At 29.2% G+C, this 20380-nt stretch overlaps 1 protein-coding gene across 3 annotated transcripts in view; it reads left to right on the forward strand.

Moving 5' to 3' along the window:
* LOC107457357 (tyrosine-protein kinase RYK) overlaps positions 1-18881 on the forward strand; it is a 258687-nt gene extending 239806 nt beyond the window's left edge. For all 3 annotated transcript variants that reach the window (XM_043046508.2, XM_043046458.2, XM_043046428.2), the window contains exons 7-14: positions 3267-3358; positions 7714-7875; positions 7964-8053; positions 9787-9980; positions 11477-11586; positions 12374-12533; positions 13839-13975; positions 15167-18881. In XM_043046508.2, coding sequence (XP_042902442.1) covers positions 3267-3358; positions 7714-7875; positions 7964-8053; positions 9787-9980; positions 11477-11586; positions 12374-12533; positions 13839-13975; positions 15167-15278 — 1057 coding nt within the window. In that variant the 3' untranslated portion in view covers positions 15279-18881. The remainder of the gene's footprint in view (positions 1-3266; positions 3359-7713; positions 7876-7963; positions 8054-9786; positions 9981-11476; positions 11587-12373; positions 12534-13838; positions 13976-15166) is intronic.
* Positions 18882-20380: the final 1499 nt, after the last annotated feature.

Consider the following 20380-nt stretch of genomic DNA (forward strand, 5'->3'; position numbering starts at 1 on the left):
TCTCATATATCGTTTTTTTCTTTCTTTTTTTTCCGCCTTCCTTAAACGTTGTATTTTTTTTTTTTTTTTTTTTTTTTTTTTTTTTTTTTTTTTTTTTTTTTTACAGAAGCGCAGAATTTTTTGTTTTCAAAATATACAATTATTGTAGTTTTATATAAGAAAATTTTTTTGACATGTTAGTTATAACGAAATGAACGAACCTGAATTAAAAATAATCGTCTGATCTTCATATTGCTCCTTATTAAGCGCGAGTTTATGAAATAAATAAAGATCTTGTGAGGGGAAAATACATTCTCTACAACAATGGGTAATTAGTCACTACTTAAAGCAAAAAAAGCTGGGGAGAAATAAAAAAAAAAGAATTTGCAATAACTTTCGAACCAATTGGAATTTGGAAGAAAAATCTGCTTAAAATTCACAAATAAAAATGGTTCTTTCAACGCGTCTAATTTTAACTCTGCAGTTGCATTTCAACGGGCTGCAGATTGACCAAACATGGTATTTTTTTCACCTAAAAGTTTAACACTTAATAAATCTCGAACTAATTGTCGAATCTTAAATTTCCCTATTCTCTCGTCTCTCTGTACTTTTTTCTACAAGCCTTCGTAATATCTATTTTATAAGTCTCATAGATTTTGTGCAGCAAAGCAAAATGTAACGTAAAGCAAAAAAGAAACCCAAAAAATTATGATAAAAAAGCGCTTTAAATCGCAATAACTTTCGAATAAATTTTAATTACGAAAAGAAACAGTGTTAAGTTAATAGATAAACATGGTTTTTTCAGCATGCAAAATTTCAACTCTGAAGTTGCATTCCGGAGGTCTGTGGTCTGGTGCTTATAACATGTTTTTTCCTACAAGTTTAACAGTTAATAATTCTTGAATGATAACTTTTTTTTTTACCCCATTGTATTCCCTTTACATTTATCTACCCATCTTAGACGTTTCAAGTTTCTAAGACATATAATTTATTTGCAATAAATGAAATGCAACATTAAGTTGTACACTCAAAGCAGCGGCGGCCCTTTCGATTTTTTAATATAGAAGGAAACTAAAGAAATACGAACTATGCATAAAGGAATTTTTAAATGAAAACTATATTATATAGGGTTCATAAGTAAACAATACATTAAATTAAATTATAAACTATGTCATTAGAATCGGGAAAATCTATTTAAACATTCCTGATATTTCAGGCAAGACTTCACAAAATCGCTTAAGAAGACTTAGTACAAGACAAAGACTTAGTATAAAACTTAAGTCTAAGGCAACAAAAAAAAAATTTTGCTTTTCAAAAACTGTTTTTGAAAAAAGTAATTGGAGCATGATATCGTGAGTCACTATGGATTATAATTTAACCAAAACCATGAGTCAAAAACTAGACTTAACAAAAGCTTTTAACTGGTTAAGCTATGCCATCGTAGACAGCTTATAAATTTAAAAAATCAACTTAGTTTGACAAGTCTGTCAAATCCATTATAATATGTTTTCAATTTTTGTCATGTTTTCTATTTTTCGTTCTTTTTCCCCAAAACACCAAACGATTCTGCAACGCCAAAATTGATCATTGACCGCTACGCCGCTGAAAAAACAGCAATTTATTTTCTACATATTCCTATTTAATTCAATACTTCAATTTTTTTTTATTTCTCTCTTTTTTTTCATTCAATTTTATCTACTATACCTTTTTTTTTTTTTTTTGGCAGACTGAAAAAAAAATTTATTTTTTTTTTTCTTCAGCATTCTTTTGCACGGATTGCACGTGACTGTCATTCTATACCATCTCGATATCCTTATGGGATCCCCGCCGGGGTAGACTTTAAAAAAAAAAAAAAAAACAAAAAAAACGAGAGAATTGAGAGTGTAGGCGCGATGGATGGCAGAAGTCAAAATGAAAAGAAGAAGAAAAAAAATGGATGAATTGTTATGGGTTTGTGTTGTGTGTTTCATCCCCCGCTGCGTTTTCGTTTAAAGCCAAAACGTTTTCGGGACACCCCGCGGACCTTCTTATCCATGGGCATCACTCATTTGTCTCTCATCCTCTGCCTTTTCCCACCTTCCCTCCGTTTTTTTATATATAAACACGTTCTCCCCATAGAAGGGATCGATTATAAATTGAGTCTAAAATAAACATAAATTTAGCAATCACGCAAACGATCTAATAACTTGCTTCAAAAAATTTATTAATGAATAAAAATAATTTGATATTAGGTAGTTTTAATAGTATCCTGAGCGTATGCCACGTGACAAATTCGCTTAAAAGAATAATTTTATCTCTTTCCATCAAGGTTACATCATGTTTAGATTAAATACGAGACAATAGATGTCATGAAAAATCGATGTTTGTTAATATCGCGATACCGATATTTTTTTCCCTACGATATGTCATGAATATCATGCTTGACTATAAATATCGAATTTACGACCACTAACGAGAATGTTAAGTATCGAATATAATAATATAGCGAAAGTTATGGATAAGTTAATATCAACGACAATTCTGTGAGTATGCTGTTCCACAGAGTTTTTTTTTTTTTTTTTTTCAATCTAGGTTTAAATTGTTTTAAATAATATTGGGGAAAAGAAAGGTCTTTCCTGTATTTGAATAGCGAAAATAAAAATAATAATAAAAAAACTGTCGAAGATCAAAATAACGTAAATCAGTACATATCTAAATTTTATAAATACAGGTATGTTCTAATTAAGAATGCTTCAGAATTCACATTTATTCTAATTAAGAATGCTTAAGAATTAAATCGTCTGGAGTTTTCTCCTTATAACCCTATAATTTAGAACTCTACAATCAATCAATTCGAAATTTAAGTCTCTGAAAGAAATTGAAATATTAATTATTTTTGCCAATCTAAACAAGACATTTTTTATTATATTTTTATTTCTTTAAATAAGTTAAAATAAAAAAATAGCATTACATCAACCAAATATTTAAACTGCACTATTTTTGGCCAGATTTTAACACAATTGAATTCTTTCTTACAATTCTTCTACTAAATTTTTATGCTTTTATCCTTTGTTGTTATTCAGTAATATCATTGAAAACTTATGCTTCAGTATTCTAAGAACAACATTGTCTATTTCAAAAACTTTTTTTGATGTATGAAGATTTACAATAAAAATCTGTTATAAATTCGTGTTCCAATTGGTCCTCAATTTTTTGAACTGTTAGCAAGAAAGCTAACGCAATTATTAAAATTTATTAGAATGAATTATGAAAAGAGTTTTTTAAGTTCATGTTCTTTTTGTTTTCAGTTACGGTGGCAGTTCTCCAGCTTTATCAGCGACAACTCAGGGTCATACATTCTTGAGGCCAGACACACCGAACAACAACAGTAGTGTTAACAGTAAGTAAAATTATATGAACCATGAAATAATATTTCTCAAATAATGCTTGTGCAATTTAACTATAGATACATAGGGGTAATTTCTGACCAGATGATGAATAAGTTTCTTCAAAATCAGATTTACGATTATAATTAAAAAATGTTTCAGTGTTGCGACATTCTGATGCAATTTATTACTGAATTTTTTTGTCACCTGGTCAAAGAATTGGCGTAATAATATCTGAACTGACAAACTTGCTTCGTAAATAATAATTAGCTAGTGTAGTTTTAACTAAAGTTTTTAAAGCCGTTTAAATAATTTGACTCAAATTAGTTATTTGATAATAGCATTTCAATTCTAAAAATTGGCCGGGATAGCCTGGTTGGCAGAGCGCTTGACTCGCATTCGTGAGAACGGGAGTTTGAATCCAGCCGGCTGAAGACTTCCCGTGTAGCAAATGGTTATTGGGTGCACATTAAATCTGTCGAGTCACAAAGTCCTCCATGTTCACATAACAAATTATACCTCTGGTGGTGCTGAATTGGAGACTGATCGTTCTCTGGTTCAGGTCAAAATTACGAATCTGTGGATGAATGGGTTCTCCCTATGAACGGGTGTGACGTATGGGTGTTGCAGAAGTTGAATTCTTGCCCATAGATGGCGCCGCTGGAAAACAAAACAATCGCACCCTTTACCTTAATAGCCTACAACAGTTATAAAAATTTGCTATGATTCGATCTTTATCAACCCAACCAACCCTTTCTTAGGGTATGATATTAACCTTTATTAAACATAAGTCGTTCTAAAATGGTGGAATTAAATTTGGTGTTCAGGGAATTGAGGTTCCGTGATGCCTTGGAGATGAGTCGCAAAATCTATTTGGAAATTAATTCTTTTTATTTTCGTTCTTTCCTATCTTTTTTACTTTTTATTTGAACAATTTTTGTGTTAAAACATCAGAACGGGAAGATTGGCGCATAGTGGTAATGTGGACACATTCTCATTTATATTAATTCAAAATATATTAATTCATTTACGATAACTCAATTATTTTTAAAAAAAATCTGTAGAAAAAAAAACACTTTTGAAAACTAAGCATAAAATAAATGTAACATTTTGTATAAACAAATTTATTTTGTGATGTATTTTTCTCCGTTTCCACTTTGAAAAGCTTTTCGTTCGTGAATTCGCGTTCAGAATAAAAATATTTCGCAGTCAATCAGAAATAAAAGTTAAATAAATAAAACGGTTAAAGTTAACTCCCAAACAATTTCTAAAAATTGCGTCAATGGGATATTTCGAGTGTCATTATTTTTTGACAAGATAATCTTCAAAGCTCCTCATTTTAACAGAAAAATATAAGTGATCCATTTATCGCGTTAAAAAAATAAAAAACTATTTTTGAACCACAAGTTTTTTTTTTCGTTGCTATATTTGCCAACAAACAAATTGTAAATTCTTCAAGCGACAAAAAGAACTTCTGGCGAAAAAATTTTCACACCAGATTATATTTCCCATACACGTCCTTGTGTGTAGCATAAAAAAATAAATAAGATGAAATAACTGTAACGCAACTGTCAACCCTAGTTTTGTAGATGAGTGGACATTTTGTTCCATCCAATTTTTATTTTGAAGTTTTTTTCGCTTTTTTCTTTTAATGTATTGGAACTTTTTTTTTCTTCCCGCCAGTTATCATAACCCTGACTAAACTGACCTGTCAGTATATTATTTTATCACTCGTTTGGATGCCTCTGCACGCGCAGACGATCTTTTACAGAATTTTCATTGAGACATTTTTATTCTTTGCTTCGGTTTTAAAGTGAAGCGAAAAGACTTGGAGTTCGTGACTAGAATTTTAATCTCATTCATGTTTAGAGAGTTTCTTATTATTGTTCATTCGATTTTCTTTTTCTTTCAATCTCCTTCGGCCACTCTACTTATTGAGGAATAGCATGCTTCATGCTATGTTTCTTTTTTTGACGTCAGTACCTAACAGTGTTAAATATACTAGAGAGTTTCATATGTATAACTTTATGAAAATATCATGTTCCACACAGTAATGCAATTTAACTATTTATGATTTCTTAAATTTGTTATAGGATATGGATTGGAACTTAAAGGAATCTGCTTATTTATTTTGGAAAACGACACGCAATTTTTCGATCAAAGCGAAAAAAAAAAAAAAAAAAACTAATATTTTGAATCGTTTGATCCATATCTCAAATAATAATTTCTTTTTCACTGAATAAAAATATATCCTTTTGTTACAGACACATTTTGTTAACAGACACTATTCTGTTTCCAAAATTAATTGTTCAAAAGTTCGGTGAAAATTATTAAAGGTGGCTATTATTAAGTAGGGTTTCATACGTTTAACAACTGGTGGTATTACCTATAAGAGGGTAGTATTAAAAATTTGAACTATAGCATATTTTAATTCTCTATTTTACACTATAGCAGGAAATAAAAACTAATAAAATTCGCTTGCTACAAGTCTTAAACATTGTAAAATGTGCTGACGAAATTAAAACAAACATTGATATTTTAATAAACCAAAACTCTGTCATTCCATTCCAGTGGAATCTTAAGAGAAATTCCGACCAGCATTTACTACCATTATTAAACAATTTTAAGACCCGTGCAAAACCATGGTAGTATTTCGTTACAACCATGAACGCTAAACTTCTGTATTTCAGCTTTCTTCAGAGGGTGACTGAAACGACATTAAATCTGAGGAATAAATAAATACCTTGTAAAAGTTAATAAATTTTTGATGATGAGAGTATCATACAAAAAGACACAACTACAGAATTTTTACTAAATATTTGTTAGCGTTAAAGCTCAAAAACCACTGAGGTAATCCGCTAGTGCGGAATCAAGTATCCCGCACTTTACCTTGGTAAAGTGCGGTACTAAAGGTTTCTGTATCGTTAAAGTACAAAAGTTTGTTTCTCTTATTCTAAAAAGTAATTCGTTAATTGTATCTATTGACATGATTCTTTAGATATTAAAAAATAAAAATAAAATGATATTATGTTATTTTATTTGACTAATAATATTTTAAATCGTTTGATGTTTCGTATAATGCTTTTTAAAGTAATCGATGATTGATTTTACCAACTAATGTGTTACTCATAGTAACATGTTTTCTTAGATAGCGAAAAATTAATTTAAGCGTACAGAAAAGTTGTTTTTGATTTTAAAAAATCTAATTTTCAATTTAACAAACCACACTGTTAAACTACATTAGCTAGATAATCTATAGTCCCGCAGTGGACGACCGATCGTTAATACACGGTTCCCAGTAGATCACCGAAGTCAAACATTACTGGATGCGGTTAGTGTGTGGCGGATGACCACTTTAATCAGCTTGTGAAGGGACCTAGGGTGTGCGGTATCGGTTTTTGTAAAACTGTTCCACCATTAAATGCCCGACTTCGCCTCGCAGGTCATTGAACTACCATAAGCAGCGGAGGGCTCCGCATTGGATCAAAATTGTAATTGTATGGCTTCGGATCATCTTCAAGGATGTTTTCCAGGCCGTCGCCACTAGTCCATTGTAAGCCGTGATGGCTCACAGTATAGAACGTTCGCCTTCCAATAAGGTGAACCGGATTCGAATCCCAGCGATGGCTGGTCGATACGAACTCCGCATCCGGCTTGCATCGACCACAATACTGAAGTAAAATATTCACCGTGGTAGACGATGGATGCCGTGAGGCTAAACTTGAGAGGTTTTCCTCTCCATTTAACGCAAATGTGGATTAGTTCCATCAAAAAAGTCCTCCACGAAGGCAAATTTCTTCCAATACTTGATTCAAGGCCAGGATAGCCTGGTGGGTAGAGCACTGGGCCCATGTCCAAGAGTTCGTGGGTTCGATCCCCGCCTGCCGAAGTTTCCCCCGTGTAGTAAATGGTGACTGATGCACGTTAAATCTGTCGAGTCGCAAAGTCCTCCTCCATGTTCCCATAACAAATCAATACCTCTGGTGGTACTGATCCAGGAGTTTCCTTGTCTTCTGGATTGGTTCAAAATTACAAGGCTACAAAGTTGAACATTAGTAGTCTGAAACTCAAGAAATTGGGCCGGCTGTTCAACGACGGATATAAAATATAAAATAAAATACTTGATTCAGGAATTCCGTTGTGTTCTGGATTGGGGTCAAATTTACAAGGCTGCGGAATTGAATTTTGATGTCAGATGATGATGATTTAAACTCAGAATTGGGCCGGCTTTTCAACGACGGTTATAAAATAAAATAAAATTACAACTATTGAAATTTTATTCGAATAAAATTAGTGTTTGTCGAATGTTGCTGTTACAGAGTATCTTCTAAACTCGATAGAAGTGACTTCAATACATTGTCTCCCTTAGGCTACGCCAGCTTCAAAAGGCTGACTCCAATCACCACTACAACTACTTGTGTCCCCGTGAATGAATTTAAGCCTCTATGGGACCCCAGGGACATTTCCGAACAAGTCGCTAAAATTCGAATGGACAGAAGGAAAATTAATCTCCGGGAGAAATTGCAGGAAGGTAAATAAAACCTTACTTTTCACCCTCACCTTCTTAATGTTTATCCCTGAATTTCACGAAACATAGTGATCTTTTTTATTTCATGTAGGAACGTATGGTCAGATATACAGTGCCATTATAAGGGATGATGATATGCTAGTGCCGCACAGCTTACCAGCTTTTGTCAAAACTGTTACAGGTAATTGTTCTTTTTCACTTAGTTATAATGTTATGTAAGCACTGAATGAGATGTTTTAGATTTGTGAATTTTTTACTGGCAAGAGAGTATGAACAATGTAAACCTAATTCTTTTTATCAGGAAAAAACCCCTCACCAAGTTATTAAATTTTGTGAGAAATTACATTTTAAAGAAATGAAGTAGAATGACTTTTTATTGCTTTCAATGGTATAAGTAAAAAAGCTTTTGTTGGAGTCAAGAACGATAGAAAAAAAGTATGATAATGTAATATTTAAACAGCCCCTCAAACCTAGTTTATAACACTATTTTATTTCTTTACCGTAAATGCGTAATGTTGTTTAAATTTAGTATAGTATAGAGGACTCGGATTTTTTTTTTTTTTTTTNTATATTTATATATATATATATATATATATAATAAAAAGAGAAATCAAAATTCATAAAAAAAAACGAGCTTAAAACTACAATTTCAAAGGAAAATTGCGCAATGCAGCAGTAATTCCACAAGAAAATTGAAACTAATAGCAAATTTTAAACAAAGAAGACAACCATGAGAAATATAATATGCTCTCTCGATAGAAAAGGTTTTTTACTATAATGACTTCCGGGGCTGGTACCCCCTGACGATGTCAACTTCGGTTGTCATTATTATATTTTTCATGGTTTTCTTTTTGTTTAAAATTTGCTACTGTTTAAAAAAAACTATGTTTTCAAAATTAACAACTGGCGTTTTCTTTTGTCGTAATTAACCAACGCCTGTGGAAATATAGCAGAGATAGCATTGATGTCCATTTTCAGTCAGCGACATCTGTTGACGAACGTCGTAACGAGTTTTGAATCGTTTCATTTTACGTTTTCTAAGCAGAACGCTACAAATAGTATGAATACTGTAGTGTAACTACCACTACAATAATAAAATTCCAATTCACTAATATATAACACAATTCTATCTGTAGCTACCTCTTGATCGATGACGGTTGACATTGTCGGTAGCCTAGCTCCACAATCTGATTTCGATCACGTGATGTGAACATACCTCGATAGTAACGCCCCACTTCGATTTGAACACGCATATGTTAATGGATGAAACATGTTGAACAGTTGACTTGCAATATGTGACTGCGATATTAACCCCCTCGCACTGTTGCCACTTTGTCTCGACCGCGTACACAACCGTGAATTTAATGCAGCTCTCACGTACAGCGCTCGAAGTCCGGTGAACTTAATACAGCTCTCACCTCCAGCACTCAAAATCCAGTGAACTTAATACAGCTCTCCCGATCTTTCGCAAAACGGCAATGAAACAACTAGTTATATCCATTCATATAATTCTATCCCAGATAAAATTCTGGTGGAAGAGTAATGTAGTGTAACTACCACTACACTAATACAATTCTTATTCATTTGTATATTAGACGCGTTAATTCGTTTCTATCTAGGGGTACTTTTTGGTGGATGAAGGTTGACATCGTAAGCATTCTAGTCCCCACGATATATATTTATATATAAATTACCAAAAAATGTGTGCCCGTAACAATTTATGCACGAAAAAAATGAAAACTTTTCTTTCACTCTAACGATCTTTTTATGATGCACACATAAACAATAAAAACGAAAATAGCGGATGGGTCACAAAAGATTTAATAGAGAAATAAAAGATCCAGCGATGGAGAAAAAAATAATATTTTTCCCTGTGGAAAAATAATAATTTTTCAATCTATGTACACTTTTCAGATCAAGCAAATTCCGTTCAAACCTCCCTGTTCATCAAAGAAGGAATGAAAATGCTGGGTTTAAAACACGAATTCATCTTGCCTCTGATTGGTCTCTGTACTGAAGATCCTTTGCATCCAATGCTCGTTTATCCTTATACCAACAAGGGAAATCTCAAACTCTTCCTCCAAAAATGCTCTGGAGACCACTGCCATGTGAGTGCTTCTCTCTTTCTATAGATCTTTTATTTTGCATTCGATTCTTGAAAGAAAGAAAAAATTCCTTTTTTTGATTTTTTTTTCTTTTTGAAAAAGCATGGGAATAACATTTATGACGTAGAAAACGACTTTTCTGATATAAATCAAGGGATACCTTACATCCACCTAATTTTCTTACATTGTATTTCAGAAAAGATTTCAGTACTTGAATGACAGTGTAAAATAATTAATGAGAAGTACGCATTATTCATGTGAATGGTTAAAAAGTGGCTTCTCAATCCTTGATTTCAAGCTATAAGTAATATTTAGTTTTATTCCTACAGGTTTTCAAATAGTAATAATAATTAGAATAAATAAAAAATGTGAAAAGCTAATTCAAAAAAAAAAAAAAAAAAATTTTTTTTCCAGCTTCAGTTCTAAGCAATTTATGTAAATTAGTTATCTAAAAACCAAATCTTGTTATTTACATTTAAAAAAATTTATATTTATTACCTGAATTCATAGCAAAACAAAGTATAAATAAAGTTAAAACCTAATAAATGATAAAACAGTTTCACAAATTTTAGCTTAATGTGCATTTGTAGATTTTCAAAAATAATGTGCAAGACTAAATTTTTAAGACTAAATTCTCAAATTATGAGCTATTGATGTAAAATTTAATTATCTGTTTAATTTATACTGAATCATTTTTTCAGTTATAAATTGTTATCTAACAATTATTAACAAATTGTGTAAAATTCAAAAACTAATTTAATTATATTTTTGGTTGAAAATGTAAAAGATTTTTTTTTTTAATTCTTCACAAGATTAAAGATAATTCAAGATTTTTCAAGGGACTGCTATATTAATAATTGCTTTCTAGCTATATTTACTTTATGGAAACGTTTGCAAAACTTGTGATTAAAGCAGTTAGTGTGCATAATTATTTTAAAATAATTATAACTTGAAATTAAATTTAATTACTATCTTTGGAAGGATATTTTGTTATTAGTTAATAAATCTTAGGTCTAGAGAAGGATATAATGGATTAGCTATTGCCTTTTAATAATTATTTTTATATAGATAGTTTTATTGTCTCATTTAATATTTAACAATCAGTAGTGTTTCACTATAGGAAGTGTTGCCATGAATGATTTTTGATGTAGGGAGGGAAGAAATAAATGCAAAAAAAAAAAAAAAAAAANAAAAAAAAAAAAAAAAAAAAAAAAAAAAAAAAAAAAAAAAAAAAAAAAAAAGGAAGGAAATAGATAAAACACTGAATCAGTCAAAAAGTTTTTATCCTATAATGCATAAGTTAAGGACCATAATATTTTTTTTCATTTGGTTGTCATTGAATTTTTGGATCTTGACAGATCATCACTAATATTTTATTTGACAAACTTATTGATGCAAAATTGAACTTTAATCTTGTCAAATACTTTTGACCTTTAATTGAATAAAAAATTTTAATTTTAAAAATTTTTTATATCACTTCTTTTCACATTTTGTTTCAGGCTTTGATGACAATAGATTTAGTATCGATGGCCATACAGATTGTTAAAGCCATAGAATATCTACACGAGAGAGGCATTATTCACAGGGATATAGCAACAAGGAATTGTGTGTAAGTATAGATTTTCTATCAACAACATCATTTTTATGAACATATGGTTAAAATATTTATTGTAAATTGGAACTTGCGACTCTTATTGAGCTGAATAGCAGTTTTTACGATAAAATCGATCGCAAAAAAAACTTCTCAATCACAGGACACTTGGGATTGCGTAATTTTCCAGTCCAAAAATCAGTTTAATTTTTTGGTATTAAAATTAAGAAATGAGAAGCTTTGTACACTATTTAGTATACTGTTGTTCACTCAGTTCATAGTGGTTACAACTATATCTACAAGGTTTGGTTAGGAGTATATGAATGAACACAATTTACTTAATGAAACTGAAAAGGCTATTATTATATTGTAACTTATATACAATTGATTTCGTAAAAAAAAGGAAACGTTAGACTATGACGTTTAATTTGTAGTGTACACATCTTTACAGGTAGGTACTATCTTTAAAAAATAACGAAGAAATTCAGAATAATTAGTGACATTGGGTGTAATCAAACTTTTTGTTCAGGGCACTGTGTTAAAATTATTTGTATATTTGGACTAAAGTTTGAAAATAGAGGCCCAAATATGTGTGCTTCAAATCACACATTCCTAATCATCCCGAGAGATTTTTATTGGTTGAGTAGCCACTGTTAGTAAAATTAGTTAATTTAGAACAACTTATAACTTCATATCTTTTAAAAAATATTTTATTGAAAAGTATTATAATTCTTAAGTTGAGATCTTTTATATCCAACAGAATTAAAATTTACTGAAGTAATTTGTTTTATTTTCGCTTTAATAGGGTAACAGAGAGACTTCGCATCAAATTGACGGACAACGCACTTGCGAGAGATCTGTTTCCAGACGATTACCATTGCCTCTGTGACAGTGAGAACAGACCCATCAAATGGCTTTCCATTGAGAGCATCGTCAAGAACGAATACACATACTCCACGGATGTGGTCAGTAAAGACTTGTTTTCTTTCATATTAACAGAATTAAGAGAAGAATTTTTAATAAAAAGAATTTTTTTTGCAAATATAATTGTGATACGAAGTTCAGTTTTCTATTTATATTTTTACTATAAATTTGTTCCAATCAGTAATGTTGCTAATGGTACCAAAAAAAAAGCATGATAAAACAGTGCCAATCAACAGTAAATATGATGGATTAAATCAGGGGTTACAAACTTTTAAAACTTATAACAACTCAAAATACTATATAGAATATATTATGGTTATGAATTTCGAAAAGATTGTGATTAATTTAATATACATATTTTTTTGTCTTATTGAACAGTGAGGAAAAAATAAACAGACCAACTTGAATAACTTTTGATCTAATGTCAGAACTTAACGATCTAGGATTCAATCTTAATGGTTCCAGGAATAGACTTTAAATATTCTAATTAAATATTGCAAACGATGTTTTAAATTACGAAATCAGACACAGAAACATACTTTAAAACATACTAATAAAATTTTTTTTTTAAGGATTCGGATTTCTGACCTTCAAAATATAGGGGCTAGCTGCAATCTGCTAAATATGGCCCCCATAGTTTAGTCAGGAAAATGCTAATTTTACTTTTTGCGGATTTCACCGTATCTCGAGAATTTTTTAAACAAATCAAAAGATTTTTGCACACAATTATAAATTTCGTTTATTCAAAGATAATTCCGTGCAAAAATTAACTTTTGTTAAATATTTATTTAATAACAGTCAAAACAATTTCAAATTTCAAGGTAGATCATTTTTTACGTCATTTTAAAGAATGTAATTTTGCTGCCAAAATAATACAAAATTTGGCGAAATAGGTCATATAGTTCCAGAGAAATGGAATTTTAAAAAAGTTGTATATTTAAAATTCAATTTCTCATTAACTATTTCGTATTTTGACTTATAAAGTTACATTCTTTATAACATGAAGTAAAAAACTGTATATATACCTTACAGTTAAAAAAATTCAAATGTTATTAAAAAAATAATAATATTTACAAAGCAAATTTTAACATGCAAATTATCTTTTGGTAAACAAAATTTTTTAAAAATCTGCTTAAAAAATTCTTGAGATAAGGCAAAATACGCAAAAACTAACTTTAAGGGTCCGCTGTCCTGACTGAACTATGGGAGGCATATTTAACACATTGCAGCTACACTCTATATTTTGAGACTATTATAAAATTAATGATTAAATTATTTTTAGTCATTTAGTTAGATATTTTTGTAACTGTTCATTCCAATTAAATATTTTTATGTGATTTTTACAGTGGGCCTATGGAGTGACAATGTGGGAGTTGATAACTCTAGGACAACAGCCATATTTATCAGTGGACTCATTTGAAATGTACTCAGCTCTGATAGATGGATATAGATTAGACCAACCGAAAAACTGCCCGGATGACCTGTAAGAATCGATTTCAATTATTTCCTTTATCTTTAACTCCTCCTTTTTACTATCAATTAAAGAATGAAAGGTCACTTTTCTAAGCTGATCTGATTTTTTTTTAAAATATACTACAGTAGGGAACCGATTATCCGGAACGATCGGGACCATCGCTATTCCGGATAACTGATTTTTCCGGTTTTCTGAATAGCTGCAAAAAGCCGTTTTTTTTATTGTTAAACCCAACTAAAAAAAAAGTTTGGAAATAATCTTAAAAAGAAGAAAAAACGATGAAGTAATACACTAATGATTATTTCCAAAATGATGGTAAGGCAAACATCTTTCAAAAAAGAAAGAAAAAACGTAAAATCTTATGAGGAAAAAAAAAATTTTTTTTTTTTAAATGGTGGGAAAATCTATTGAATTTCGTTCCGGTTTTTTGGTTTTCTGATTTCCGGATAACGAGTTCTGTACTGTACTTTCTATACATGACTGTATGATCAAGTTTGACCTATCTTTAACCAGTGCTCTTCATGCTAAGTCTGAAAATGTCACAGTGTCAATATGTAAAAAACCACAGTTTTGTGAAAATGAAAAGATTTTCGTACCTAATTTTTTTTAATATTTAAAAAGTTTAAAGCGCTGCCTTTTCTAGGCTCATAATGTGAAAAAAATTAGAATTATTTATTGAGTTTTATAATTTTTATCTAGATGAAAAAATCTCAATTTTTAAAACATTGAATTTTTTGTTAGTTCTAAAGCTTAGATAATTCCTTGTGGCAAAATGTGTATATACTTTAAAATTATAACTTTGCCTCAAGTATAAGGTATTTGTGGCTTTTTTATTTTGATTCCCTGTTGAAATAGCTTTGAAAAACTAATTCTTAAATATGTTTTCAAAATTTAAGTAAAACTTTTCAAAATTCAATTCAGAATCGCTTTCATTTTGCATTGACAATGATTAAAGCTTTTATTCTTAATGTTTAATATGGAGAAAAAAACCTGACTATTCTGGCATACATAATAATTGATGCCTAAACCATAGTGTTCATAGAAAACTTGTGATTAAAACAAGATAATATAAATAACTTTGAAACATGAGTCATAGAATAAGTTTCTATAGAATGATTAAAAAATCTGAGTTTACAATTAGTTTGTTATAAGTTCTCTTTCTTTTTTAGCACATTTACACACTATGTTTTTTATTTTCAGGTATAAATTAATGCGATACTGTTGGTCAGATGTGCCACAAATCAGGCCTTCAGTGAATGAACTTATCAGATCTCTGCAGGATTTACATATGAAACTTGGAAGCTTTATTTAAGTCTCAGTGAGATACAGTTTCAAACATATTCAGTTTTATGCCCTTACTGCTATATTTTCATAGAAGACAAGAACAAGTTTATTTAATATCCAAATAGTATCTTAAATGCCATTTCCATTACAAAAGCATTAAATTCAATTCAGTCATATCCTATTAATAGCATTTTGTTTATTATTTGCAATTCCTATATTGTTAAGTAGCTTTGAGAGTAGTAATTATTGAAGTAACATTGAAAATGAAAAATCATCTTAGCTGCATATTCGACACAGCAAACAACCTTCACGGTTGCTTTTGTTAAGGCAACTATGCAGCTAAGATAATATAGTTTTATAAAGCTTATGATTTAAATATTGTTAAGCACACACAATGGTAATTAACTAATGTTAACACAGTATTGCGTACTGTGCAACACTGTTTTATTTTATTGTCAAGTTTTAATGATCTCGAATCGATAAATGATTGTCTTTTTTTAGCTTTGATACACACAAAAAAATTCTTATATTTATAAATATATCACTTTGTTACAAGTGCCTTATGCACTTTTTTAATGATAAACTTATGCACTAGTCACTTTAACAAAATGCTTACAATATGTAATCCTACCACCTCTTAAATATGGAATTACTAATGTAATATTTATGTCTTAACTTGATATTACAATTTATTGTTCTATAAAAGAAAAAAAAATGATAATATATTAAAATTCGTATAAAAAGTAAATCATGAAGCATTTTAAACAAAATAATCTTGTTCTTGTCTTAACATTATTGCCTTGTGGCAAGGGCGACCAAGGTGCATGCTACATTTTAAATCTAGTCTCAATTTGTTACATGTATGTGTGTGTGGCTATGTTTCTAATATAAATACGTATGATGTCTTCAAAATAGCCAATATTGTTCATTTGCATGTCAAAAATGTTTTTTTCTATTCAATATAATGTATACTTTACAAATCTTTGTACATGGAATTTAGAAATGATTTTAGACAGTTAAAATTTAGAATTGCAGAGTTTAAATGAAAAGTAATGCTAGTAAGAGAATTAGGATAATTATGAATAAGAAAGTATTTTTAAAAACCTTAAAATCTGAGTTTAGGTTTTGTGTTATTCAAATCAGACATATTTAATAAAATAAGAACTAATTTACCGTAAAATTAAAGAAAATTGTGACCTTAATTACAATTTATAATATTTTTAGCTTTTTTTCGAAAAACTGTTTTGTGAAACAGATTGTAAAAAGTAACGAAATTTATTTATTTAAAGATCTGAATTTAAGATTGAGTTTTAGCAAAAACTTAAAAATGACTTCACATTTTTGTATTATAATTACTATAGAGAAACTCAAAACAAAATAATGTTAATGATAAAGTATAACAAAATTCTGCATTCATATTTTTCAGTGTGAAAATTTGTGAAAAAATAATTTAAAAATTTATTTTATTCAGCAACAAAATTTAAAGCTGAAAATTCTCAACCTTATTTTTCAAAATCAAGGATTTACCGTAAAAACATTGTATGATACCTATGGGATAAGGGTACATCAGATAATGTGTTTTTTATTATTACGTTTTCTAAATGTACAAACCTAAAACTACCATTAATCTTTTTAAATTATCTACTATAAAGTAAATAAGTATAAAAACCTCTCCTTTTATCATAACTATTTTATGACCAAAAAAAGTGGGAGACAATGATGAAATGATAATCTAGTGATTTGAACAAAATAGATTGTGTGATTAAATTATTGCTTTTTAACCCTGCATCATAATTCAAATTTAACCCATTTACAATTACGCCATTGTGGGACAGAAATTCATGTGATTTATGCATAACAAATTTTTGAAAATTACAAATCAAATATCATCTGTCTTCATGAAACATCTCAATTCATGAAATGCTGGTAACTCACCCTAATCTGCAATAACAAAATCTGCATCATAATTTTCACCATTATAGGCAATTATAGGAAATCACAAAATGAAAAATAAACTAAAATATATTGAATATTATATTTACAAATGTAGAACTCTAAATTTACAGCCATGAGAAGAAAAAAAATGAATGCAGAATTTACCTAAACTTTAAAAAAGTGAAGCATAATAATTAAATATAATAAGTCTTCATAATAAGTAAATCAAAATAGCATATAAAAAATAGTCAAGCAAGACTTTTAATCTCTTACCAGCAATTAAATGCTGACCTAATTATTGTTTACAAAAAAAAATTTATTCTTTACTATAAATAACAAAATTTGTTTATTGGGATTGTGCAATCATCTCTTTCAATTACTTTAAATAAACCCCAAACCATTTTTATTTAAATGTTACTCATTTGTTCAAAAAAGCAAACTAATACAGATTCCTTTTTTTTTTTTTTAAATTGAGTGTATGAGTGTTCCCTCCCCCCTCTCTTTCTGCTACTGAAAATAAATATTAAAAATAATTAATATAATTTTAAACTCTTGTTTATGTTTGGTACATCAGATGTACCAAAGTCACAGGCTTCACTATGCTAAGCGCCATACAAATTAAGAATAAACACTATTAAGAATTCACCAGATACATACAATTTTTCTGACATATTCAAAGGATAACGAAATCTTGGTAATAAAATATGATCAGGTAATTTATTTTTAAATAAAAAATAGAAACATATGTCTAGTTCAGCGGTTCTTAAACTTGTTAGTCATGCGGACCATAGATTTAGTAAAAAAAAAAAAAAAAAACTTTGTGGCCCATCTAAACATACAACTTAAAATATACATACATATGTATATAAAATGTACTATGGCCACTCACTATATGACTAGTGGATCATACCAAAAAACTGGTACCAGACTCACTGATATTTTAGAGAATCTTGACTTAGATTCTCGACCAGGATCCACAGCGGATAAGCATGGCCATGAGTTGGGAACTGCAGGTCTAGTTGTATCAAAAGAAAAAACTATAACAAAAATCAGATTTGTTCTATTAACCATAAAATTCTTTTTTACGTTAAACAGTATATCGCAAAAAAAAGCAAGCAGATTAAATTTCATTCACTTTTAACCACATATCTTCAAAATATTTGTGAGTAATGATTAATTAAGCTTTTTTTTATTCATTCTTTTAGAAAATTAAATAAAATTGTTGGCAACCTGTGTAAGCATAATAATTTTTTATTTAAAAGCTTTTAAAAAACATAATAATTGAATGTATATAGAAAAGTAACCCCATCTTTAAAGCAGAGTTGTGATACATTAATTTACTCTGCTACCGGAATAAAAAGAACTGTTTTATAATTGATAGAGCCATATTACAGGATTCATATAACATTGCTTTCATAGCTGTCAGAAAAATGGCAAGAAACTGCTTTGAATCTCTTTGTCTTATTAATTTTTCTTGCAATTCTATGTAAAAATGGCTCACACAATGTTTGCTGCTTAGATTCATGAAGCATCATTTGTGGCGTCTATATAAATGTTGTACATAAATTGTATGTCAGACTTTATCATGAAATATTTATGTATATTTATTAAAAATGCATTTTGTTTTTAAAGAAATGTTGGTATAAAATACTTGTTGACCAAGTTTATTGTATTTTAATAAAGTCTTTAAGAGAAATTACTCGCTATTTATTATTTAAATAAAAGGGTTTGGCACATTATCGGCAGCAATCTGCAAGCATCATTCATTAAAAAAATAAAACAGATTAAAACTAAAATTTGTGCAAAAACTTAACACTAAATGTCAACGTGTATGTGTAATAGCACAAACAGTAAATTTTTCTGGATAGGGTTTTAAAACTCATAGCTTTATAAGCCATAAATTTTCAATCAAGGATTAGATTAATATAGGAATAATAATGACAAGAATACCAGTTTAACTTTTAAACATAGAGCTATTTTTTTCAACTATATTAATATGTAACTTAGTTCAGTAATTTGATAACTAAATAAAATATTTACTAATTTCTTAAAAAAAAATAAACAATGATGTTTTAATTAATTTTTCTATATATTTTTTGTATTTTTACATTTCATTACACTCTTTATATAAATTAAATCTTTTTTTTTTTTGATCAACTGAAACAGATTTAATTGATTGATGATTTTTGATAAGTTTTAGCCCCCCCAAATCCCCTCTCCGCTGCACCATTGTTTTCATGTAGTTTTAAGAATACCTTTATAACACTTCCCGTGTAGAATTTCTTTGACTAATTTTTAAAAATTGCAAATTACCTGATTTCTGTACTTCAGCTGAAAGAACAGTTTGCATTAAAGGATTTCAAGTTAACTTCTTTTCATCATAGAAGCTTCATTTTATCGACTCCACTCTTGGGTAATGAATCTTAATATTGTCAGATACCATTTTCTTATTGTAGTCCCCTAATTTCTTTATCTGAAAATCCTACAAATATGCTAATGACTGATGCCTCTTTTTCATTCAAAAATTTCACTTTACATAATCATAAAGTGAAATATTGTCTCAATTCTTAAGATTTTCTCACTCACAGTAATCTAGAAAATTACATGTGTAAGTTAAGCATTGCATTTGACTAGCTAACTATTTTGGAACATGTGAAAGCTGTGCTTCCATAGACCTTTTTTTCGATCCAAGAATAATAAATTTACATCAAATGAAACTTACAAAATATAAATCTTGGACATGTTAACAGTAAGCAAAAGATGGTACAGTTATTTTAAGATAAATAATAGTGCTATTTTTTGCTTACTGTTGTCAATGACATCTTTGGACAAAGAATACATTGAAAATTTTGAAAATACACCTTAGAGAAACTATTCTGCTTTATCTTAAAAATTAAGCATAAAGTTTTGAAAAAAGGAAAAGCATACAGATGTTCATTATCTAACTGCATTATTTATCTAAATTTTCATTATGTTCTTACAAAAATAAAAATAGAACAATATTACATTTTTAATGTAGAAAAACAATTATGCAGTCTTTTTTTTAAATTGTAAACACAAATTATTTGCTTATAATTTTTATATGATTATCTAATTTAAATCAATTTCTACTAATAAATATTTTAGTAATGCAATTAATAACTTAGTTTACTTTTGATAATCTTTATAGTTTAAAATAATATGTTTTTAAGACAT

The sequence above is a fragment of the Parasteatoda tepidariorum genome, chromosome 3 (assembly GCF_043381705.1).
Source record: "Parasteatoda tepidariorum isolate YZ-2023 chromosome 3, CAS_Ptep_4.0, whole genome shotgun sequence".
NCBI lineage: Eukaryota > Metazoa > Arthropoda > Arachnida > Araneae > Theridiidae > Parasteatoda > Parasteatoda tepidariorum.